This window comes from Lipotes vexillifer, unplaced genomic scaffold (assembly GCF_000442215.2).
Source record: "Lipotes vexillifer unplaced genomic scaffold, Lipotes_vexillifer_v1.1 scaffold163, whole genome shotgun sequence".
Taxonomy (NCBI): Eukaryota; Metazoa; Chordata; class Mammalia; order Artiodactyla; family Lipotidae; genus Lipotes; species Lipotes vexillifer.
The window spans coordinates 2469400-2494867 of record NW_006788722.1 but is presented as its reverse complement, the minus strand read 5'-3'; the positions used below and the strand labels follow the sequence as shown (position 1 = coordinate 2494867).

The 25468-nt window shown below is 35.3% G+C and overlaps 1 protein-coding gene across 1 annotated transcript in view; it reads left to right on the top strand.

Moving 5' to 3' along the window:
• Positions 1-631: 631 nt before the first annotated feature.
• Positions 632-25468, top strand: part of LRRCC1 (leucine rich repeat and coiled-coil centrosomal protein 1) — a 35121-nt gene continuing 10284 nt past the window's right edge. The window contains exons 1-13 of the mRNA XM_007461734.1: positions 632-720; positions 2997-3202; positions 3515-3580; positions 7905-8072; positions 10054-10229; positions 10333-10536; positions 14773-14957; positions 15232-15379; positions 16332-16480; positions 22127-22331; positions 22848-22987; positions 24385-24586; positions 25128-25313. Of these exons, the coding sequence (XP_007461796.1) occupies positions 632-720; positions 2997-3202; positions 3515-3580; positions 7905-8072; positions 10054-10229; positions 10333-10536; positions 14773-14957; positions 15232-15379; positions 16332-16480; positions 22127-22331; positions 22848-22987; positions 24385-24586; positions 25128-25313 (2124 nt within the window). The remainder of the gene's footprint in view (positions 721-2996; positions 3203-3514; positions 3581-7904; positions 8073-10053; positions 10230-10332; positions 10537-14772; positions 14958-15231; positions 15380-16331; positions 16481-22126; positions 22332-22847; positions 22988-24384; positions 24587-25127; positions 25314-25468) is intronic.

Sequence of the window (25468 nt, the reverse complement as noted above, 5' to 3'; positions counted from 1 at the left end):
GTCATCTATTGATGACTTCCTTTTATAAAACATTCCCACTACCCACAGGAATATACAGTTGGCTTAAATGCTTCTGTGCTATTCCTAGCACTGGCCCTGATGCACAGCAATTCTGTTTCCTCCACTGAACTATGAATGCTTCCAGGAACGAGAATAGGCTTCATCTTATTCCTCACTGCATAAGGAGGTGCCTGGCACAAATAAGGCATCCAGCAGACGCAATAACCTGGGGGAACAACTTATAGGTCTGTAAGACTACAGGTCTGTAAAAACAAACTGCTGTGAAATCGCCTTCAGAAGTCAGTCGCCTACAATGCAAAAATCATACAGAAGCGCCACAAAGGAAAGACGCATTCCTCCCCCAACCACCGCAGGCCAGGCAAAATGTTTCGCTTTACGGCAAGTCTCAGGAGTCGCGCCGTAGATACCGTAAAAGGGAGGGAAGGCCTCGTTAGGGAAGCTCAGGCTTCTAGCTTTGCGACACCGTCGGGGCGGGAAAGTGCCAGCTGTCGGTTGGAGGAAGTCGGCCCGCCCCCTAGGGCCGGACTTCCGCGCACCCGGGAGGCGTGTTCCGGCCTATCAGACCCAGCGCTGGGCGCCGGTTAAGACCTAGCTCCCCGTCGCCGGTGCCATGGAGGCTCCGGCGGAGCCAGAAGTCGAGAATGAGGACGGCGAGAACCGCTGCGGGGATCTGTGCTTCATGGGCAAAGGCCTGCGGAGGTAAAGGGCAGCTTTACCGGAGACCGCACGGCAGGGGCCGAGGGCGGCGGGCGGCCTCGGTGGAGCGGAGGCGCGGGGCAGTTTTACCGAGACCGCACACGAAGGCGTCTGGCTGTCGCCCGCCGTTCTCCGCCACAACTGCGCTGCTGAAGTGCCAGATCCAAATCCAATGAGCCCCCTTTCCTTTCCTCCAGGGACTAATGAGCACCCTGGAAACTGCCCCACGTCTTGGTTCCCTGCCGGCGTTTGACCATCCTCCCTTCTTCGCTGCTTCTCCTTTCTTTGCTGGCAATTATTTCTTTGCTTGCCCTGTAATTGTTGGTCCTTTCCCTATGACAGAAAGTGGCAAAGTAGTATCTCTGGCAGCCGTAAAGCAAGAGTTTGCTGCTCTTCATTGGTTTTGCCTTGATTGTCTTAGCTCCTGGTCTAATTTGCAGAGCCCTGTGATACATATAGTTATACTTCTTGAAAATACTAAACATAACATATTTAGTTCACTGCTTTCCTCTTTCATGCAGCCCAAATTTGTTCACGATACTAGGCTCTTGGTTCTGCGTTGCTGATTGGTCCCTTGCTGCCTTTTCAGTCTTACCTCTTACCCTTTTCACCGGTTACACCCTGTGATTAGCCACACTAAGCTACAAACGGGCAGTTCCATGGTAGGCTTCTGTGTGCCTTTCCACACACTGTTCCTTTGTTGCCTGCCCTCTCTGTGCACCTTGCTGATAATTAAAGCAACTTGTTCTGGATCCTGACCTAAAATTTGCCAGAAAGCCCCAGGAAGGTGTTTTTCAAAAGAATATTTATATTTACATTTAATAATAGCTGCCATTTACTGAATGCCATTTATGTGTGCATGTTACATATATTATCACAAATCCTCACAACAATTCTGCAAGGTAGTAATTTTACGAGGGACAGATCTGAGATTCAGAGGATCTTTATAACTTTCCCAACATCATGCAGCTGGTGGATTAAGTTTGAATTCAAAACCATTTCTATCTAATTTCACTGTCTGCTTTTTCAGCTATACTACATTATATTCACAATGCTAATTTCCAGAAACAGAAATGCTTCAGAAAATAGATGGCTGTCATTAAGAGCATGTGTTAATAGCATAAGGTCTGGCATTAAATAATAGCTCAGTAAATGACAGAAGCAAGATAATTGGAAAATATTTGAAACAGTCACATTTAGAGATTGCTAGTTTGAAATTTAGAAATGCTTTATCTTTTTCTGCCAGGGGTTCTTATGTGCTTCAGTCTGGAGACTAAAGGATAAGTTGAATGACCTTGTGACTTATTCATACTTTTCGTGTTTTAATTTTAAATTTGAGATTCTTAATGCAGATTTGGAAGCAAACTTGAATTCCTTGTTTTCCCTTTACTCCCTGACTGCTAAACTTCTAATTTTCCTGCTACTAGATTTCTTACAGCTTTACTATAGCTGCTATAGAACATAGAACAGATGCCAATGACATTGGGTGTCCCAGTTCAAGCATCTCTGAATTATGTGCACTGTAGTTTGTATTCCTGGAACTCCTATCTTCAGAAGAGGTTCCAGTTAAAAATAGCAGTAATTGACAGAATGAAGAGATGAGTTCCATTTAGAGGAGATGCTTTCCAAATTTCAGCAAGGGAGGACAGGGACTGTTTCACTACGAATAGCAATAACTAATGGTTTATTTTGAAATCAACTACATTCTGGGTGAAACAGACATAGCAGACAGTGAAGAGAATAAGATTGTAAACTCCAGTGCCAGATCTGTATTTATACTGGCTCAATTTGGTAATAGCTACAAGAATTTGGACAAGTTATTTAATTTCTGTAAACCGTGGCATCCTTAGATACCTACTGCTTGGAGTTGTGAGGATTAAATGGGCAGAGGAAACAGGTTTAGAGAGGTTAATTCATTTACTCAAGTAACAGCAAAAGTGGTAGAGTGCAGATTTGAACTTGGGGTGTTATGATTCCAGGAACTGACTTTACAAATAACTGCTTTCACTCAGTGCTGATGACTTTGTTTGCATATAAAAGCTAGAAATGCCCGGTATCCCTTGCCTCTCTTGATAATGGTCCAAAATACTGGTTAGTTGTAAAAAGCACTGTACCTTATGAGACATTTCAAGGCTACCACAATTAGGAAGGATTTTATTATAGAGTGAATAGAGCACATACTTACTATCTACATGCTGTTTGGTTAATTTTAGTTATTTGAGCATGATTTTTAAATCCATTTTTTACTTGTTTTTGATAATATATATTTTCCTTTGTAGCATATCAGAGTTATCTTTAGATTCAGCTCTTCGTGCCATCAATCTTCATTGCAATAACATCTCGAAGATCAAAGCCATTGATCACATTTGGAATTTACAACATCTAGATCTGTCATCTAATCAAATAAGTCAAATTGAAGGGCTAAACACACTGACAAAACTACGTACTTTAAACTTGTCCTGCAATTTGATCACAAGAATAGAAGGTTTGTAAGTGATTTTCATCTAATACTTTGTATAAAGGAGCTGATTTAAGTCCATTTTTCATTTTCTTCCCAAAAGATTGGGATAAGTATTATCATAAACTTTTCAAAACTGACCCTAAAACTCTACATAAAAAGTTTTCTTCTAGAAAAGTTATCAATTAAAAAAAAAATTATTTTGTAAAATACCAACAATTGATTTCACTGTTATCAGACTGTAGATTTGCTTCAGAGCAGTCTGAAATAGTATTGTAATACTATATAACTCTAATTAATTGATTATTTGAATCTTATAATGGCTTTATTTTGTTTTAGGACTTAAAGCACTAACTAATCTGACTAGACTGAATTTATCTTATAACCACATAAATGATCTTAGTGGTAAGTAGATATGCTTATGTTTTCTATAATGCTGAGTATTTGCCATGTATAATGAGTTAGACTGAGCTATGCATGTTGAAGAACTGAATAATCCAATTTTTGACCAAAAACCTTATCTAGAGGGTGTTTCTCAGTCATATTTGTTTTTTGTTGGTGCTAAAGCTACAGCTGAATAAAAAACTAGGAATAAAAAAGAGAGTAATCAGTAACAGAAAAAACTTGGTTAGAAAGAACCTACTTTGGGAGAATAATGTTTTAATCTTAGATAACTAATATACTATTATGTAGAGAGAGAGAGTTCCAGCAGAACTTTTTACAATGATGAAAATATCCTGTATCTGTGCTATCTGGTATGGCAATCAGTAGACAGATATGGCCTTTGAGCACTTGAAATGTGGCTAGTACACTGAGGAACTGAATTTGTAATTTTATTTAATTTTAATTAAATTTTTATTTAAATTTAAAAAGCCACATGTGGCTAGTGCTACCATATTGGACAGTGCAGGTATATAGCATTCCAAAGGCTATAACAAATTAACAATCAAGTTTTTTTTTTCTTTCAAAGATTTATTATTATTTATTTATTTAATTTATTTTTTGGCTATGTCAGGTCTTAGTTGAGGCATGCAGGATCTTTTGTTGTGGTGTGTGGGCTTCTCTCTAGCTGTGGCATGCAGGTTTTTCTTCTCTAGCTGTGGCACGTGGGCTCCATAGTTGTGGCACGCGGGTTCCAGAGCACATGGGCTCTGCAGTTTGTGGCATTCAGGCTCTCTAGTTGAGGCACGCGAGCTCAATAGTTGTGGCATGCAGGCTTAGTTGCCCCACAGCGTTTGAGATCTTAGTTCCCTGACCAGGGATCAAACCCACGTCCCCTGCATTGGAAGGTGGACTCTTTACCACTGGACCACCAGGGAAGTCCCAGGATTTCTTTTTTTTTTCTTTTTGACTTTACCATATATAAGAAGGTTAAAACTTGTTAATCTTTTAATTGATTAAAGTGATACACTGATAAAATGAACGGAGTTTTATGATAATTTTTAAAATTATCTGTCAGAACTAGCAGAATTTCTCTAATTATCTTCATAATCCTTATCAGTATTTGAAACAGTCTTATTCGTTTGTTTGTTCTTCTCCCCTGCTAGAAAAATACGACCCTATGCCAGGTATTTAGTACACAAAAGAATAAAATACAGTGACCTAGTCCCTACCCTTAACCAAGGTAGCAACAGTATTTTAATTTTTAAAAACCTTTTTCCCCCAAAATGTGAAAGTATTAGAATTGAGTATTAACTGTAGCTCTGTCTCTGCTGTGTGATGCTGAGCAAAGTATATTGTTCTTTGGATGCAATTTCCTTAACTGAAAAATGTTAATTTTGGATAATATAGTTCATTCATTTATTTCTATACTGATGAAAAAATAACAACAACAAATAGATAAAGTTCTTATCACAGGGCTTACATTGTAGTGGGGAAGTAAAACAAATAAATGAGATCATGTCAAACCGCCCCAAAAAATAAGCAAAAGATTTGAGCAGACCCTCCCCCAAGAGGATATCCAAGTTGCAAACAAGCCCATGATTTAAAAAAATGTTTAGCATCCTTAGTAATTAAGGAAATGCAAATTAAAATCATAATGAGATCCACTTCATACCTACTAGAATTTACTTTTAAAAACTTAAAATACAAAACGCTGGTGAGATTGTGGAGCAACTAGAACTTGCATACATCGCTGGTAGAATTCAAAATGGTAAAACTAATTTGAAAAACAGTTTGAAGGTTTCTTATAATGTTAAACAAATACTTAGCATATAATCATGCATTTCTACTTCTAGTTGTTTACCTAAGAAAAATGAAAACATGTCTAATCAAAGACCTGTACATGAATGTTAATATGATTATATTACTTTTTAATATAATCATGTTTATATGATTATTCATAATCTCCAAAAACTAGAAACCACCCATTTGTCTATCACCTGGTAAATGGATAAACAAATTGTGATACATCCACAGGATGGAATACTACTTGGCAATAAAAAGGAATGAACTATTGATATATGTGGCAACATAGATAAATCTAAAAAGAATTATACTAAGTGAAAGGAGCCAGACACAAAAGATTACACTGTATGTTTCCATGTATATGATACTCTGACAAAACCAAAGATACAGGGGCAGAAATGAGATCATTAGTTACCAGGGGTTGAAGATGAGGAGAAAAGATTGATTTACATAGGGACGCAGTGATTTGGGTGATGAAAATGTTCTTTGTCTCCATTGTAGGGGTTACATAACCGTATATGTTTGTTAAAGCACATCAAACTCTACTGTATATATTTTCTGCAAACCTATAAGTTCTAATAGATAATTCTTAGAATGATAATATTTTATATGTTCAGAAACACTTCAGTAAGTAAATAATGACAGTTCATATGATTAAGAACATGCAAAAACACTAAGGCATGATCAAGCTTGTCATGATAAAGGCAGTAAGAAGGCTACTGTGGCTAGAGCATAGCAAATGAGGGGTTAATGTGCTAAGAAAAGAGATAACAAAACGCAAAAGTCAGATCACGTACAGCTTCATAAGCAGGGTAAAAAGTTTGCATATTATTCTAAGTACAATAGGAAACCATTGGAAGGCTTTAAACAAGTAAGTGACTCAATATATGTGTTTAAAGGATCACTTTGGCTGCTGAGTGGGTGAAGAATGGACTTCAGTAGGACAGGGGTGAAAGTCAGGTGACAAGAAGCTATTCCCGTGGTCTGGATGAGAGATGATGGAGACTTGGACTAAGATGGAAACAATGTAGAGGAGTAAATACATTATGTTTTGCATGTGGAGTTCATAGAACTTGCTGATGGATTGAGATGAGGAGATGAAGGGAAAAGGAATCAAAGATAATTAAGAGTTATCTTTGTAGTAACAGGTGGATGATGGTACTATTTCCTGACATGGGGAAGATTGGAGGAGGAACAGGTTTAGAGATGAAGGGGTAAGAATGAAGGATCCTATCTTAAATTCGAGAGCCCTATTAGATATATGTATGTGTATGTGTATGACCTGTGGTTTGGAGGTAGGGCATCAGGGTTGGTGCTGTAGATTTGGCACATCAGTGCTGTTTGTTGCTGTGACACTATAGGAGATTCTGGAGAGTGTATGAATACAGGAGGGGGCGCCCGGGAATGTGCCCTGGGGCACTTTAAAATCAAAACATAAAAGGGACGTGAAGTTGCAACATAAGAGAAAGAACCAGTAACATGGAACAGGAACTTAGAAATGTGGTGGTAAATTAAGAAGAAATGCTGAGTACTCATAAGAATGCTTGACAGGAAATCTGATCCTGTAGTGAGTGGTCAAAGACTTTTCTGAGGGTGTGACAGATGAACAGAAGTTAGTGATGAACAGAAGTTATGAAGAAAATAAGAGGCAACCCTGTAAAAAAGATGAGTAGAAGTTAGCCAGATATGATAAAGATCATTGAGGAGAGAAGAGTATTCCAGTCAGGTTGAAGAAATTGAAGGGGGTGGGAGGAAGGTGAGTAAAGTTGAATTTATACATGGAGAGTACTAAACTAAGCAAAATTGAAAAATAAGACCTTCATCGGAACAGTGTAGAGTGTATCTCAGAATGGTCCTTCCAAAAGAAGGAAGGCTAGGGCATTCAGCCATGGATGATTCTCCTTTTGTTGAGGGGTTCCTGGAGGTGTTAACTCCTTCACACTTCTGAGCTAAACTCTTGCTCAACAATCTCCATTTTAAAGAAAATTCTGAGGCATGGCCCCTGTCCACCACAGCTGCAGCTGAAGTCAGGCTGGCCGGGGAGATGTGCCAGGAACCAGTAGCCTCTGCTACAAACCTAGTTTCTAACATTACCATGCTCTAGATAATCTCATGCAAGAAGTGTTACCAGGGAGCTAAATCAAATGGGTGCTATTTATATTTATTTTATGCTCAAACCAATGAAATTGGAATGTTAGCTTATGTCTCCTAATTAAAAATAATGTGTTGATTGAGAGCCTGAAGCCATTGCTTTATTCTTATTCTCATAAAAGTACATGGGCCTGGGGAGGCCCATTTGTTTTGTTTAAACAGAGCCCACGTACGCCTGGGCTAAGGCTCAAAGAGATGCCAAACCTTTGTTTCTTCAAAACAACAATTGACTTTGCTGATACCCTGTTCATTAGATATAGCTGTTTACAGAAGGGTCTTATTAATGCTACTCCTTTGCCTCTTGAAATATAACCTATATAAAAATTATTTTTAGTTAGCTGTTAGAAAAATTACTGTTGTGACATCAAAAACATTTTTTTTCCTGTTGCAGGTTTGATGCCCCTTCATGGAATTAAACATAAACTTAGATATATTGACCTACATAGTAATTGTATAGATAGTATCCATCATCTACTTCAGTGTACGGTAGGATTGCACTTCTTGACTAATCTTATTTTGGAGAAAAATGGAGAAGATAATCCTGTCTGTCATTTGCCAGGTATGATCGATTAATTTAATACTTTTTGTAACAGTTGATTTTCAGAGCTCCTTTATTTCCTGCAACTTGTATTTATGACCTCCTTGAATTTTCTTAAGCTTTGCAACTTTTTATTATGTATTTGGAAAAGTATAATTGCAAATAAATTATTTTATTAAGACAAACTAAATTGCTGTTAAAAGAGGAACACAAGCTGAAGAGATAAGTAATTCTCTTTAGACAGTTTTATATTTGATAAGTGAATGCCTCAAAATTAAATTGTGCTTATGATATATTCTTATAGTATAATACTAAGCAGCCATAAAAAAGAATATAGAATCTCTTTAGCTACTGATAAGCAGTTATCTCCAAGATATACTACTGTTAAGAGAAAGAAAAGGAAGTTGCGAAACATTGTGTATAATACGCTCCCATTTGTGTGCAAAGGATAACGTGTGTGTGTGTTTGCTGAGTATATATATATAAAATACCTAGAAGGATACACAAAAATCTGGTAATAGTGGCTAACTTCAGTATTAGGTAGGTAGGGATCAGGAAATGAGAAAAGGGCATCTGGGAATCAGGAAATGTTAGGAAAACTTTTTACTGAATACCTTTTGAATTTTACACCATGTGAATGTGTTAAATTATTAACAAGTAAATGACTTTTTTTAAGAAGAAAGCTTAAACTTAATATGAGCTTAGACTTATTAAGATACAAGATATATAGAAGATGCTGCTGAAATGCCATTTGATCTAATTCAAAATTATTGAGGTTGGCAAAGATAAAGCAGACCAGACTGCCATTTCTAGAACTCACTTATCTCAAATTGCTTAACCCAACAATAAGATACAAACGTAGAATATGAATATACATTCTAAAGATGTGTTTGGGTAGAAGTTGGCTGCAGAGGCTGTGTTCTCATTAATATGCAGCTATGAAAAGGCTTTTCCCAGAATGGAAACCTATTTTGATAATTTTACTTTGCAGAAGAATATATTAGATTTGAGATCAGCTATTTTCCTAAGCCCATATAATGATAGAGTTTCCCTAAAAATCAGAGCAGATTTCCATTTTGGGGGGAAACCCTTTTCTTGGAAAAAAAAAAACCTTATTCCTAAGACAACTTTAATTTACTGACCCACAAATTGGATTTTTTTCCTAATAATCTCGTCTCAAGAACCTCTAGTTCCTATAGTTTGAACCTTTGTTTTTCATTTTCTTTCCTAGGTGAGGTATTTCTCTGAACACAGTTGCCCTCCCCCCAGAATTATTACTGAAAATACTTTTCTTTCCTCAAAATTTCTAACATGAATTTTCCAGACTTCTTTCTTTTGTAGTTCTTCCAACCACTTTATTTTACTTGGTTTTAAAATTTATCAAAATTGAAGTGTTTCTATTAACCTAAACACCAAATTAATGTTAATTTGCCAGACTTCTCATATGTAATTAGGGAAAATAAACATATTCTTAAATACTTGATAGATTGTCTGTTTTAATCCTAGTTATATAGAATTTAAGAGGAGAAAGTAGGAATGTTTAAGTTTGTTAATGCTTATGGCCTCACTAGCAAAATTCTTGCTTCTCTGATTGTTATTCTCATCATCCTGATTTACATCTATACTAATCATATTACAAATAAACAAGAGATATATTTGATTTTCTGTCTGGAATAAATTGCTAGTCGTTTCATGCATTTATAGCTTTACAGCAATTTTATAAAAGATAGTTCCAGAAATGATGATTTTTTAACTTTCTGACTTTCATCAGGAGGGTTGTTTGCGAGGGGTTGGGGGGTAGTGTTTTGTTTGTTTTGTATTTAATGATTATGTACTGGAGAAGAACTAAGTAGTTTTTTATTACACGTTTATTAGTTTCATTCCAGGACTAATTTTATCATTCAGGTGATATATCTGGTAGCTGAAAAATTTACTTCATTCTAGAAATAATTAACCTTTCTTTTTATGCTTGAGTTTTCATTTTGAATGATTTGTTTCCAAGGGTACAGAGCAGTTATGCTCCAGACTTTGCCACAGCTTAGAATCCTAGATTGCAAGAACATATTCGGTGAACCAGTAAATATGGCAGAAATAAACTCATCACGCCTACAGTGCTTTGAAGGTCTTTTGGATAATTTAGTTTCTTCTGACTCTCCCCTAAATATAAGTGAAGATGAGGTATAGTATGTTTTTTTTTTTCCCTAATATAAAAGATATCTTCAAATTTTAATTAATAAATAAATGTAAATTTAAAGGATTTTGGTTTGTTTCTGTGTCCTAGATCTTTGATGATATGCCAGTGGTAACACCACCTATCGATGAGGTAGCCCCCTTGGATCACTTTGCAAGTACACCAGCAGATACTGGTTTGACATCCTTTATATCTGTGTGTCCTGAGCCAGAGAAAGTTAATAATGAAAATGATTTTCAGAATGAGATGAAACTTCAGAAATTAGATGACCAAATTTTACAGCTTCTCAATGAAGTAAATATTTTTCCTACTTTTCTAAGCAGTGTGTTTGTTGGAGAAAAAAAATTGTAAGAAAATGTGCAGTAAAATTGCATACAAGCTGACCCACCAGAAACAGTCTATATTTATTGCATTGGTGTGTATGTTTATTTATTTTTCTTTAAAATAGGATTCTATTGTAGTAGTAGTGGTAGGAAAAACATACTTTTTTCACTCATTTTCCTTAATGTCCTCCTTCAAATCTTCATTATGTAATTATTTTGTTGTTCTGCAACAAAGGAATTATTTGTTATTATTTCCACCCACCCACCTTTTATTTCAAGTAAATAGAACTCTTTGGATTCAGTGCTTATTAACATAGAGGATATGTGAGCTACTTTTGGCCTCTACTTTCTCTTCAGTTGTTTCATGATCAAAGCCACTTCTATAACCTATAGCTAAGTGGCAAGTTATTTTATATAATTCCTGCTTCAATTCCTGTTTACAGCAGACCCTTACCAAATAACCTCTGCTTTCTTGAAATACTAATCCTTTTTTACCCCTGCTACTAGTTCTCTGGTTTTTAGAAATCTTTGAACTATGTGGATGATCCGTAATTCCTAGAATTTACTACTATTTGAGTCTACAACCTTCTCTCTAGCATTCTTGCTCTGATCTATACTAACAGTTGTTTCCTTGAACACTACACCTCCCAGAATGCAATGGATTTTTCCTTTATCCCCTACCTGGACATGGAGGAGAAAGACTGGGATAGGCCCGAAAGGCTATTAGTCAAAAGTCAGTTTGACCTAGAAATTTGTAGTTGAATTTTAATATTTAAATTTTTTCTCAAAATGGGGGTGAGTAGTGGAAAATGCTTATGGAATGATTATGGTTCGATGGGTTATTAATAATCCTGAACTATTGTCTTAGCTATAACATTAGCAATGCTTGATAAACACGAGGTCTACCTTAGGTCTACCTTAGGTCTACCTTAGGTGGGTGCATGAATAAGACTATGTGTGCCAAAAATCCCTAGAGATTTCAATTTGGGCCACAGAGGTAGATTGTAGTAGAACTGGGACCAGAATGCTGGCAGATGCATTCTTTGACATCATTGATAACATATTACTGAGATACTAGGCTCTTCATCTCTTCAGGTTTCATCTTCCATCTTAGAATGGCTGACTCTTCTTTCTCTTTAATAACCTAAATTTGAAGTGAACTTTTCAGCTTCTCTTATGCCATCCTCATTTCATTATCACAATAACTCAATCAAGTAGATAGAGATTAATATATCGTTGTTCTTGTTATATAGAAAAGAAACTCAGTTTATTTAAGAGTCCTTTATTTTAGTGAGGCATAGTTGAACTTCAAACGCAAATGTCCTGATATCCAATCTGGTATTCTTTCCACTGTCATGCTTCTTATTCAGTTAGTGATAATTCTTCCTACTTTATAACTAAGAATAGGAGTCTAGCTCTCTGGGGGAAAAAGGATGATTTGTTGCTATGCATATAAAATTGTTAGGAGAAGGACTTCTTGTTTGCTAACTTACTTGGTATAAAGGGTAAACATACAATTTGAATTTCAGTTGATATATACACTTAAATTATAAGCGAAGTCATAAAGTTACTGAAAATGTGCTATAATATAATGATGGTTATTCTTCTTAATTACTGGACTTATAATTGTTACACTGATTTTGAGAATTCTCTCCGTGAAAGGCTGTTTTTTTGTCTTTAAGTTTTCATTTTTCCCCCACCATTTTATTATGAACATTTTAAAACTTAGAGCAAATTTAAGAGAATTTCTTAGTAAATTAGCAGTATACCCAACTAGATTCCACCATCAACATTTTGCTCTACTTATTTCATCATATGTCTATCCATCTACTCATTTATGAAACTATCTTATTTTATGACACATTTTAAAGTGAATCACACGTATCAGTATACTTCCCCCTAAATACTTAAGCCTGTGTATCATATCATTATAGTTCAGTATTTTTTTACAGTTATTTTTACTTTTTCTTTTTTTTTTACTTTTGATGTAAAATAGACATGTGTATTCCCTGAATTGACAGTACATAGGCCTGTTACCCAAACGTTTATGAAGGTAAGCGTCACTGTCCTAAAATGTTCCCTCGTGCTGCTGCTCACAGGCGTTTCTCTCCTGCACTCCCCACCCTCGCCATCACTTTTCTCATTTTTTTTGACCATAGACTATTTAATACTCCTTCCAGAACCTAATATAAGTGGAATCATACAGTATATATACTCTTTTGTGTAAGGCCTCTTTCACTCAGAATAACCTTGAAATCAGTCCATTATTATGTGTATCAGTAGTTTGTTTTTATTGCTGTGTGGTATTCTGTTGTATGATTATACCACAGTTTATTTTTCCATTATCCCTATTGATATACCACTGGGTTCTTTCCAGGTTTGTGGATAAAACTGCTATGAACATTACAGTACAAGTCTTTTTGTGAACTTAGATCTTCATTTCTCTTCAGTAAATATCTAGAACTAGAATTTCTAGATTATAGGGTAGGTGTTTGTTTTAGTTATATAAGAAACTGCCAGAGCTTTCCCAAGGTGATTGTTCCATTTTATTCCCACCAACAATGTAAACTGACTGTTCCAGTCGTTCCATATCCTCACCAATGTTTGGTGTTAGCATTGATTTTATTTTAGCCATTCTAGTGGGTGTATACTGATATTCATTGTAACTTTAATCTGCATTTCACTAATGATCAGTGATGTTAAGCACTTTTTCATGTACTTATTGAATCTTTTGTGCAGTGTTCAAAAATTTTGCCCACATTTTTATTGAGTGATTAGTCTATTACTGAGTTATAGGAATTCATTTTATATCTTGAATACTAATGTTTTGTCAAATATATTTTCTCCCAATCTGTGGGTTGCATATTCATTTCCTTAAGGGTCTTTTGATAAGCAACAGTTTTAATTTTACTGATTTTTATTTTTATTATCTAGTTCTATCAGTTGCATGTGAGATGTTAGATTCTTCAACTATGATTGTGGATTTGTCTATTTCTTTAATTCTCTCAACATTTGCTTGTCATATTTTAAAGCTCTCTTACTAAGCACATACACACTTATGACTACTTTTTCTTCCTATTTAACTGATTCTTTTATCATTATGCAATGTAAATTTATGTTTTTACTCAATTTCAGAATTTTTGGCCATCATTGCTTCAAATATTTCTCTGTCCCATTCTCTTTCCTCTTTTTTCAAATTCCATTTAGACCTTTTGATGTGTCCCACAATCCCCTGATGCTCTGTCAGTTTTATCAACTTTTTTTCTCTGTATTCTTCACATTGAATAAGTCCACTGAACTATTTTCAAGTTTACATATTCTTTCTTTTATCACCTCATTCTGTATTAGTCCAGCCAATTTTTACTTTAGACATTGTATTTTTCAGTTGTAAAATTTCCATTTTTTAAAATAATGTTTGCTTCTCTGCTGAATTTCCTTTTCATGCATGATAAGCACTTTTTATATCATTGAGCATACTTATGATCACTGTTGTAAAGTTCTTCTCTGCTTATTTGAACATTTAGGTCCTCTCAGGTCTCCATTGATGGTCATTTCTCTTGAGAATAGGTCATATTTTCCTGGTTCTTCCTACTGTGAGTAATTCTGGATTTTATCCTGGACAGTGTGAATGTTACTTTGTGGAGAATCGAGATGCTGCTATAGGCCTCCAAAGAGTGTTAATAGTTTTGTTACAGCAAGCATTTAATTTGCTTTGGCTAACTGCTGCTTTTTTTTATCCTTTGCTGGGCTTCTTGCAGTCTATTCCATACTATCCTCAGAATCTTCAGACCCCAAAGTTTGTGGGTTTCCCACCTGAGTTTTAAGACTCCCTACGTAGTGCCAATTGTGCTGTTTTCTTAGGATAAAAGCCATAAAGCAGAAACAATCCATTCTGGTCATATTTCCAGGTGTCAACTCTCCTCTAGAATAAGACTACTTTGGTTCACTTTCCAGGATTCCAAGTAGTGTGTGTTTGTTGTTGTTTTGTTTGTATTTTTCCCCAGTTTGTAATTGTTATCTTGAGAGCGTCAACCTCATAGGAGCTTACTTGTCCATACCAGAAGTTGAATCCTTTGTCTTTAATTCCAAACATACCTAGTTTATAAATCTTTTATCTTGTAAAAAGTTATAACATTTTAGAAAATGCCAAATTATGTTCTTTTATACTGAATTGAACTTTTAAAAAACTTTGTTTTTTTTATTCTAGACTTCTAATTCTTTAATAGATAATGTTCCTGAGAAAGATCTCAAACCAAAAAGAGACACAGATGTGACTTCTGAAAGTGACTATGGAAACAGAAAAGAATGCAATAGAAAAATTCCTCGAAGATCAAAAATCCCATATTATTCCAAAACTATGCACCACAGTAAAAACAACAATGCTTTTATAAGGTACTTCTTTTAGTTCTAGAAATTCAGATAAGGCACACAGAAGTTACTATTGCTGGCTTTTTTCTTAAAATTATCTCATGGTCATATTTTTTTACTATTCTAATGTCAAAAGATTTGACTTTTCAGCCTTGCAGCCTCAAATTTAGTCAGTACTTTCATATAAATTTATATAAAAGGCTCTCTTTATGCTGGATTGTCATTACCTAAGTTGTGAAAAATAGTTATAAGTATTATACATTTCTTTGAGTTATTTTTTGTGACTTTTTCTTTGCAGTTGTAATCGTAAAATGAAACCACCTTTCTTTAAAGAATTACACGTAAGATCATCTTTAGTGAACAGTAATATATTAGAAGAATCAGAAAAGCAGAAGACTGAAATAATTAAAGTAAACAACGGTACCTCAGAAAATGCCACTTACCGGGTATGATTTAAGAGATTAAGAAAAATTGGATATGAATAATCTTATTTTTAAATTCGAAGTTAGTCCCAGAAAAACTATGCATGTTTTTATGAGCAAAAAAATATTTTGTGTAATTTTATTGGGGGTTGCAGTTGGGTTATTTTCCCCTTCCTGATTTCCAGATTTTGTGTAATGTTACTATTTTTGTAATTTTTAAAGGAATGGAAATTACACATTTATTTAAGATCAGATTTCAGTGAAATCATTGTGTTGTATGCTTGTGGAGGAGAAAACATGTCTGAATTTTTGAATTCTTCCTAAAGCAGTGGTTCCTAACTTATGAGTCTCAGACTCCTTTAAATATCTAAGGAAATCTATGGGTTTTTTATAGAGAAACTTCCTTAGAGAAACTCATAAAATGTTGTATATAATTTCAGGGTATTCATGGGCTCTCCTGAAACCCAGTTTTGGACCCGTGGATTCCAGATTAAGAGGCATTCAAGAATTTTAAAATTCTTCAATATTTTCCTTAATCATTCACATGTTGTTAAGAATTTTTGGCACACATTGATTTATTTTATATTTTTTATTAACTTACCCTTATTTTACTGTGAACAACTGGTTATACTTAGGATTGTAATGTGCACTATTCTTCCAATAGTATGATTACTTTTTGAAACATTTCACACCTTTCATGCTATTGGTTTTGTTCCCTTATTCTCAGGTATAAAGGCCTTAATATTTAGAAAATAATAAAAATCATTATGACAATAATAATAGCAGCTAACATTTACTGAATGGCTATTTTGTGCCAGACACTGTTTTGCATGCTTTACTTCCATTCTTTTGGTTAATTCTCACCACAGCCCTTTGAATTAGATGCTCTTATTCCCACATTATAAATGAGAAAATTGAGTCAGTGAGAGGTTAGGTAACTTTTCCAATTTCACATAACAATATTGTTTTCTTTCAGGCACTTGTTGAGGAACTAGACCAAGAGAGAGAGAAGAGATGGAAAGCTGAACAAACTGAAAAGAAACTTATGGATTATATTGATGAACTGCATAAACATGCAAATGAAAAAAAAGATATTCATAGCCTGGCTCTTCTTACTACAGATAGGTAAGGGGAAGGTCTGTAAACCTTAAGTTATCTCATAGCACAAAGAATGCTGAACTTGGAACTGGAATGCCTTAGTTTAAACTAGCTGTAGTATGATAAAAAAAAAAAAAAACTATGCGTGTGGTTTTAGTTTGAACTAATTTAAAGATTTAGGGCTTTGTCAGTTTTTTACATTAACAAAGGATTCAGGATATTAATTTGAGCCCTCAAGCTGGGAGATGTCAGATCGATAAAAAAAAGTATTATAAGGAAGAGTGTAGAGCTGGGATTGGCAGACTTTTTCTGTAAAGGACGGGGCTTGGCACACTTTTTCTTTAGGCATTCTGGGTCATAATCAGTCTCTGTTGCATATTTTTCTCAACAATGGGCTTCAGTACCAGATAACCCAAGTTTCTTAATTCTAATGTTTTCATTCCATCTTATTCCATTTCCCATTTTATCTCTTTTTTTTCTGTAGTAAATTATGTAATACAGGATTGTCTTATTCCAAGATGTGCGAATACCAAACGGTTTTCTGAAATAACAATAACTTTTTTCTTCTGTTTCCTATAGCAATTATTTCAAAAGTTATGCTTTTTCTTAAAAGGTTATAAGATATTTTCCATGGGGTTCCTTTCAATTTTTATCTCTTCTTCTCCTTGAATGAGCACCGGTTTTCTAGACTTTGTGTTTGCCAACAAATAGGGCTTAGGAAGTTGCTCTTGGTTCCATTTCTTAGCTGCTTATACAGTAGATAATTCCCTTCCTACAGTCTTCATTCATTAGTAAGTTGATGTACACGGCTCCCAGCCCAATTCCCAGGTTCTTTTAAGCATTTAATTAGTAAAGTTGTGTGGTACTGATGTGGTATTTTCTACCCCTCACTACCTGATTCTCTGATTCTTTGTACTTATGGAATATAAGGAAAATTACAATACCGAACGGGTTCCATGAAAACCTCTGTAATTATGCAAGCTATGATGCTTTGTGCTATTACTAGCCAAACCACCACTACCCACCAATTTCTTGCCTTATACAAGACAGTGCTGGACAGAGGTAAAGGAACAGAATGGATAAAATAACTGTCCTCTGACCACCTCAGAAGAAACAGCACTTTTGTTTGCAGTCGGTGCATAGGTAGCCAACATAGTTTAATGATAGATTTATAGAGACTGTGTGACTCAATGAGTCACAGTCATAGAATGAAAGAGAGGGTATATCTTCCTTTTTTTTTTTTTTTAATACAGAAAGATACAAGGCAAAGCCTGAGTGTTTAAGAGCTGTTATTATTTTGTTAGTTCCATTTGCCTTATTGTTGAAATTCCTCCCTGATTTTGGCACTATGTTTTCTCTTGTTTAGAGTCATGTGTATGAATTTTTGTTTTATTCTGTTTTGTAGGTATTATCTAGTGGAATATTAGAGGAAGTTATGTCTGGGGTTGCTAGCCAAATTCTGTTTTAATTGGAAAGCTTTGGACACACCTCATCTTTATCCTTCTTTAACCTCTTTGCTGTTGTGCCATGTTTCCTGTGTTACATATTTGTTGTTCTCTTGAAAATTCATCTTCAATCTTTTCTGATTCTTTTTTCATTTATACCCCAAATGTTTTTTGGGGCTTAGATCCTCACCAATCTTCATATTCCCTTTTGTGACTTGGTAGGGACTCTGTTTTCCTCATACCTAAGACAGGGTCTAGCATCTAGGTACCATGCTGTGAGTATATATTATCTCAAAAAGTGAATCTTCTTTACTATGCTTTTAATACCTAACCAATAAGCTCCCAAATCTTTTATCTGTTTTATAGGCCTCCTTGATTAACAAATTGTCATCTAATCATCTACTAAAAATTTCTTGTCTACATTGCTTGTAAGTGTCTTAAGATCAGCATGTCCTTAGGTTGACTTTTTCCTGCTCCCTTATTCTTTGTTCTAATAAATGGTGTATTCTTTGTTCTAATAAATGGTGTTCCATACAGTCAGCCACCAAAGCTAGAAATTTCAGAATGATTTTTTTTGCTTCCTTTCTCTTTCTCAAACTTCATAACCAGTTGGTATTGATACCATCTTCATTATGCTTAAAAGGTGTTGCACTATCTCCTCTCTATCCCCAAACAGTTGCATCAGTTTAGGCCCTTATCTCTTGCTTAGAGGATTTCTCTAATTTTACTGATCGGTAGCTTCTCTGCCCCTTCCACCATATGGTCCACAGAATAAAGTCCAATATTCTTTCACGTAACATACCAAACTAGAGTTGAGATAGTGAACCAAGGGAGACCAGTTTGGAGACGACTCTCAAAGGCAAGAGGACAAGAATTGGAGAAATGACTGTAGTATAGAAGCTGATGAGTATAGGGATTTTTCTCAATTATGGCTTGGCAATTATAGTAGGTACACATTGGAGTGGCTGCCTAGCTCAGAAATTCCTTCATGAGGCTATGTCTTTGCTATTCGTTGTCCCCTTTTCAAACACTTGACTTCTGTTCTGTCATGAACTGCCTCTCTGCCTATAATATTGGTTAAGAGGTGAGCCCCTGGCCTTAGCCCACATGGCCACAGTGACCACTGCATGAAGTGGGCATATGAACCAAATTGGCCTAACCAGAGCCTTTCCCAGAGCTCAGTTCTAAGTTGAGCTAGAGGAAGGTAACCTTTTCTGTTTGGTTCTCACTGCTATCAGAGATGTTTATAGCCTTCCCCATCTCTGGCATGTTACAAAGAAGACTGCCATTGGAAAAACTGAAACCAGCCTATAGGGAATCAGAGAGAGACCTGATGGTATTCATATCCTTGGTTTCAGCTGTCCCTCGGAATAGTGCCACCCCAGCCTCTGAATTGGTCATGGGGGTCAATAAATTCTCCTTTCTTACTGAAACTAGTTAAAAGTTTTTAGTCAAAAGGCTCTAAGTAACACAGAGGTAGTATAGTACTAGGATATAGTACTTAGTATCTGGGGAAGATACAGGGAAGTCAGAGTTGACTTCCAGGTATCTGTTCAGATATTGCTTCTCTTCTGTAGCTTTCTTTATAAATGCATCAGTGTCCCCTCTGCTAGATATTAAGCTCCTTGAAGACCAGGCTGTATCTTATTCATCTTGCTTGCTTTTAAGCCGACATCTAGCACAATGCCTAAAAGAATGTGTTTTGTAGTTTTGCTGTTGAATAGTAAAGTTCACATAAGATAAAGTTTCATTAATTTATTTTTTTTCTCAGTCTCAATATTTTATTTTTCAGCTTTGTTGAGGTATAACTGACAAATAAAAATTGTATATATTTAAGATGTACAATGTGATGTTTTGTTATACATTGTGAAATCATTACCACAGTCAAGCCAATTAGTATATCCTTCACCTCATATAGTTGTTTTTTTGTGTGTTGAGAATACTTAATATCTACTTGCTTAGAAAATTTCAAGTATACAATGCATTACTTTTAACTTTAGTCACCATGTTGTACATTAGGTCTCTGGAACTTACTCATAACTGAAAGCTTGTACCCTGTGGCCAACATTCCCCCCACTCCTGACCCTTGGTCGCCACTATTCTACTCTCTGTTTCTATGAGTTCAGCTTTTTTTTTTTTAATATTTATTTATTTATTTTGGCTGCGCCAGGTCTTAGTTGTGGCACGCGGGATCTTTAGTTGCGTCATGCGGACTCTTAGTTGCAGCATGCATGCAGGATCTGGTTCCCCAACCAGGGATCGAACCTGGGCCTTCTGCATTGGGAGTGTGGTTTTACCCACTAGACCACTGGGGAAGTCCCATGAGTTCAACTTTTTTTAGATCCCACATATAAGTGATATCACCATTTATTTCACTTAGCATAATCTCCTCCACGTTCATCTGTTTTGTCACAAATGGCCAGATTTCATTCTTTATTAGGCTGACTAATATGGCATTTATTTGTTTATTTATTTATATATAACCTTTTAATCCATTCATCCATTAATAGACATTTAGGTTGATTCCATATCTTGGTACTGCGAATAATGCTGCAGTGTAGATGGGAATGCAGGTATCTCTTTGAAATACTGGTTTCACTTCCTTTGGATATATACCCAGAATTGGGATTGGTGGATCCCACTTTTATGGTAGTTCTGTTTTTAATTTTTTGAAGAACCTCCATGCTATTTTCCATAATGGCTGCACCAGTTTAAATTCTCACCAACAGTATATAAGGCCTCCCTTTTCTCCATATCCTCACTAAGACTTGTTATCTTCTGACTTTTGGATAATAGCCATCCTAACAGGTGTGAGGTGATACCTCACTGTGGTTTTGATTTGCATTTTCTTAATGAATAGTGGCATTGAACATGTTTTTATATACTTTTTGGCCACTTGCGTATTTTTGGAGAAATGTCTGTTCAGGGGTTTTGCCCATTTTAAAATTGGTTTATTTGTGGTTTCTCTGCTTTTGAGTTGTGTGAATTCTTTACATATTTTGGATATTATCCCATTATCATATATATGGTTTGAAAATATTTTTTCCCGTTTGTCAGGTTGCCTTTTTAGTTTCTTGATTGTTTCCTTTGCTGTGCAGAAACTTATTTTGATGTAGTCCTACTTGTTTATTTTTGCTTTTCTTGTTCATGCTTTTGGTGTCCCCATGGAAAAATCATTTCCGAGATCAATATCATGGAGTTTCCTTCTATGTTTTCTTCCAGGAGTTTTATGGTTTCAGGTCTTATGTCTATGTTCTTAACCCAGTTCGTGTTGATTTTTGTGTATGGTATAAGATAAGACCCAATTTCATTTTTTTTCATGTAGATATCCAGTTTTCCCCATACCATTTATTGAAGAGACTGTCCTTTCTCCACTGTATATTCTTAGGGTCTTTGTTGAAAATTAGTTGACCATATATGTGTGGGTTTATTTCTAGGTTTTCTATTCTGTTCCATTGGTCAATGTGTCTGTTTTTGTGCCAGTGCCATACTGTTTTAGTTACTACAGCTTTGTATTTTTTTTAATTTTTATTGGAGTATAGTTGGTTTACAATGTTGTGTTAGTTTCTGCTGTGCAGCGAAGTGAATCAGTTATACATATACATATATCCACTCTTTTTTAGGTTTCCTTCCCATTTAGGTCACCACAGAGCACTGAGTAGAGTTCCCTGTGCTAAACAGTAGGTTCTCATTAGTTATCTATTTTATACATAGTAGTATATATATGTAAATCCCAGTCTCCCAGTTTGTCCCAGCCCACCCCCCTTGGTAACCATAAGTTTGTTCTCAACATCTGTGACTATTTCTGCTTTGCCAATAAGTTCATCTGTACCATTTTTCTAGATTCCACATATAAGCAATATTATACGATATTTGTTTTTCTCTTTCTGACTTAAGTTCCCTCTGTATGATAATCTCTGGGTCTGTCCATGCTTCTGTAAATGGCACTATTTCATTCCTTTTTATGGCTGAGTAATATTCCACTGTATATATGTACTACATCTTCTTAGATAAAGTTTCATTGATTTATGTAAAATGTTTTCCCTCTTGGCCCAATGCTAGTTTCAGGGATGGGCGAAAGGCATACTGTTTTTCAACGTTTTTTATCTAAGGAGAATTTGGAACATACTTCAGATCTTCCTCTCTACTGTAATTTGTAATGTTTAGTACAGTTTTTATCCTTCTATATGTATAATATACTTAAAGCAACATTTGATTTATGCTTTAGGCTAAAGGAAATTATTTTTAAAGAGAGAAATTCCAAACTACAACTCGAAATTATGGTTCACAGACTTCAAAATGAAATTAAAAAACTAACTATTGAATTAATTAAAGCAAGAGATCAACAAGAGGATCACGTTAGACACTTAAGAACCCTGGAAAAAGCATTGGAAAAAAAGGAGAGACAAAAAGGGCAACAGCAAGCAGCACAGGTATTTCTCTGTTTTACTCTATCAGTCCCATGAATTAACACATTCATAGCTTCTGTCCTGAAACAAATTATGTCATTATATAGTAAACATAAAGGATGTTAGGCTGAATGCAAAAATTAGTTTAAATGTGCCAGTAATTTAACCTATGGAATCATTTCTTCAATTAGGGCTGCCAGCATTCACAAAGCAGAGTTGGTGGAAATGCTGCAGGTTGTTAGGCTTGTGTTTAAGAGCCAGTCTTTTTAGTCTCCTTGGGGTACTTGGAGACTTAATTTTCATGCCTTCTGAATGGAACTTTTCAATAAAGTCTGTGGTGAAATAAGAGTTAATGCTAATGTGTTTGATGCTTCTAAGACTACACTTTATGTGACCATAGCATTATTTAATAAATTTTGAAAATCAACTTAGTCACTGGGTCCTATTATTTAGAAGGCACTTGTCTTTGGGGAGCTGACATTAAAATAGAATCAGAGGAGATTATTATCTAAATACTGTAATGGTGTGTATTTTACTCAGATGGAACTTATCCAAGAGGTGGAACTCAAAGCCGCAGCTGCTGATAGAGAAATAAACTTACTTAGAACTTCTCTTCATCAAAAAAAGGAACAGGTGCAACAACTTCATGAACTTCTTGCATTGAAAGAACAAGAACACAGGTAAATGAAATATATATATTTTAGGAAAATATGGACATTTAAAATAGGAAAAAGTTATTTGATTTTCCCCCCTGCCCCTGCCAAGACTAGACAGTGATTGAGCAGTGGTGAAGTCTGGCACAGTTAGCTCATGGAGAATGACATGTTTATGTATGCTTTAGAATCAGTCTTAGAGTTAGAACTAGTAGCTTAAAAACAAATCAGTAACTTTATTGAGGTTGAGGTATGGGCTTATAGCAATGAAGCTCATTTTCCATTTCTCTAAGCCCAACTAAAAATTGATCATTGTAATATAGAGAAAGCTGTTTTAATTGACTTCCAAGTAACTACTTGTTAAATTATCAGTATTCTTTATCCCTTTGAATCAGGGTTCAACAAACTTTCTCTGTGAAGGTCCAGATAGAAAATATCAATATTTTAGGCTTTTCAGGTCATGCCTAGCTATCTCTTTGTACCACAAAAGTAACCATAGACAGCACATAAATGAATGGGCATGGCTGTGTTTCAGTAAAAGTTTACTTCCCCACAAGAAGGACAGCAGGCCAGATTTGGTCTATGGGCTGTAGTTTGCCAACACCTGCTTTTTAGAGTCCACAGTATTTTAAGTACATTCAGCTAGTTATCTGCTTACTACCAGTTGAATTGTATGATTGCCATGAGTTAATTGTGTTTGTTCTCAGGCCTGTTTTGGTTTTGTCCTTGTATAAATCAAATTTTAATACATAAATTAAATTTTGATGCTCTGGGGAAAATTGTCATCATATGTGTGGTCAAGACAACTATAAAAGATTGGGGGACAAATAATCACAAAAATCTAAAAATTGGCACTTAATTTTCTTTTCAGATATCTTATAACTTGTTCTAGTTTAAAGAAACCAAAACCAGAAGTTATGGGTTTTGTTTTATGAGTTTGATTTATTCAAGAAAAATAATGGAGAACTCTGAAGAATGAATTCACATTGAAATTAAAAAACTGGCCCTATATTAAAAGATTGGTGAAGTTTCACACATAACTGTTGTCTTCAATTAACCAGCCACCAGGACCAGTCAGACTGTATTTATTGTATGTCAAAGACTCAACCAAAGATGCAGTGAAACAGAACCTGACTTCTGTGAATGCACCCAAAGAATTTTAGAAACCATAAAATGATTCTGAACGATCTCAGTGAAGTTAAGATTTGGCATACTCCTCTTATCCCTGTCACCACTGAATACGCAATCAAAACTCATATTCTTTCTGTATCTACCATCCTATCCCTAGTTTTCTGTGTGTGAAAGTGAGGAGCTGATCTTTAACAATAGGGAATATAGAACATTTAATAACTATTTAAAGGCCTTTAAAGTTTTTCTTTCCAGATAAACAGCATCCTGTGATTTTTATTTGTTTTTCATCCCAGGAAAGACCTTGAAACAAGGAAGTTTTTTAGTGAAGCTGAGTTCCAGGAAGCCTTAGCTAAAGAAATTGCTAAAGAAGAGAGAAAACATGAACAAGTTATAAAAGAATACCAAGACAAAATTGATGCATTAAACCAACAGTATATGGATTTAGAAAATGAATTCCGTATTGCTTTAACTGTTGAAGCCAGAAGATTTAAAGATGTAAGAATGGCGTCTAGCTTTTTATTGAAAACAGAATCAACAAGATATGGTTTGAAAAGAGGACTGCGTTTTAGAATTCTAGCTCTATTTGCATGTTGGCTATAGGATCTTAACCAAATTACTTAAATTCTTAGAGCCTTATTTCTTCACATAAATAATAGCTAATCTTCAGTGCTATTGCCAAAGCTAAGTGAGGTTATAAATGGTCAAGTAAAGAGAGCACGAACAGGAATTAGGAAACCTGAATTCTCTATTACTATAGAGCAGGGATTGGCAAACTAAAGTCTCCAGGCTCTATAAATAAAGTTTTATTAGAACAGTCATGCCCACTTGTTTACATAGCATCTGCGGCTGCTTTTATGTTATAATAGCAGGGTTGAGGACTTACAACACAAACATATACGGCCTGGCTAGCCTGCAAAGCCAATTATCTGTGAATTTTATTCTGATTCTAAAAATGTAAGAAGTAAGCTGTTTCCAGAAACAGGTATTTTCTAAATATTTGCAGAACTGCTATTTATAATGCAATTTTGAAATATAGGTTAAAGATGGTTTTGAAAATGTTGCAACTGAATTAGCAAAGAGCAAGCATGCTCTTGTTTGGGCTCAACGAAAAGAAAATGAATCTTCCTCTTTAATTAAAGATCTAACCAGTATGGTGAAGGAACAAAAAACAAAACTGGCAGAAGTTTCTAAATTGAAACAGGAAACAGCAACAAATTTACAGGTAAGACATTGTAACATTATATTTCCTTTTTAATTTTTTATGTCATTTTCTCAAGAATATTGTGATGATTTTAGGAAGTACACAATTATGAACTAGATAACACTACTTATATATTCTTAACGTGTGTGAAAAGTAATATAATTAGGAGATAAACC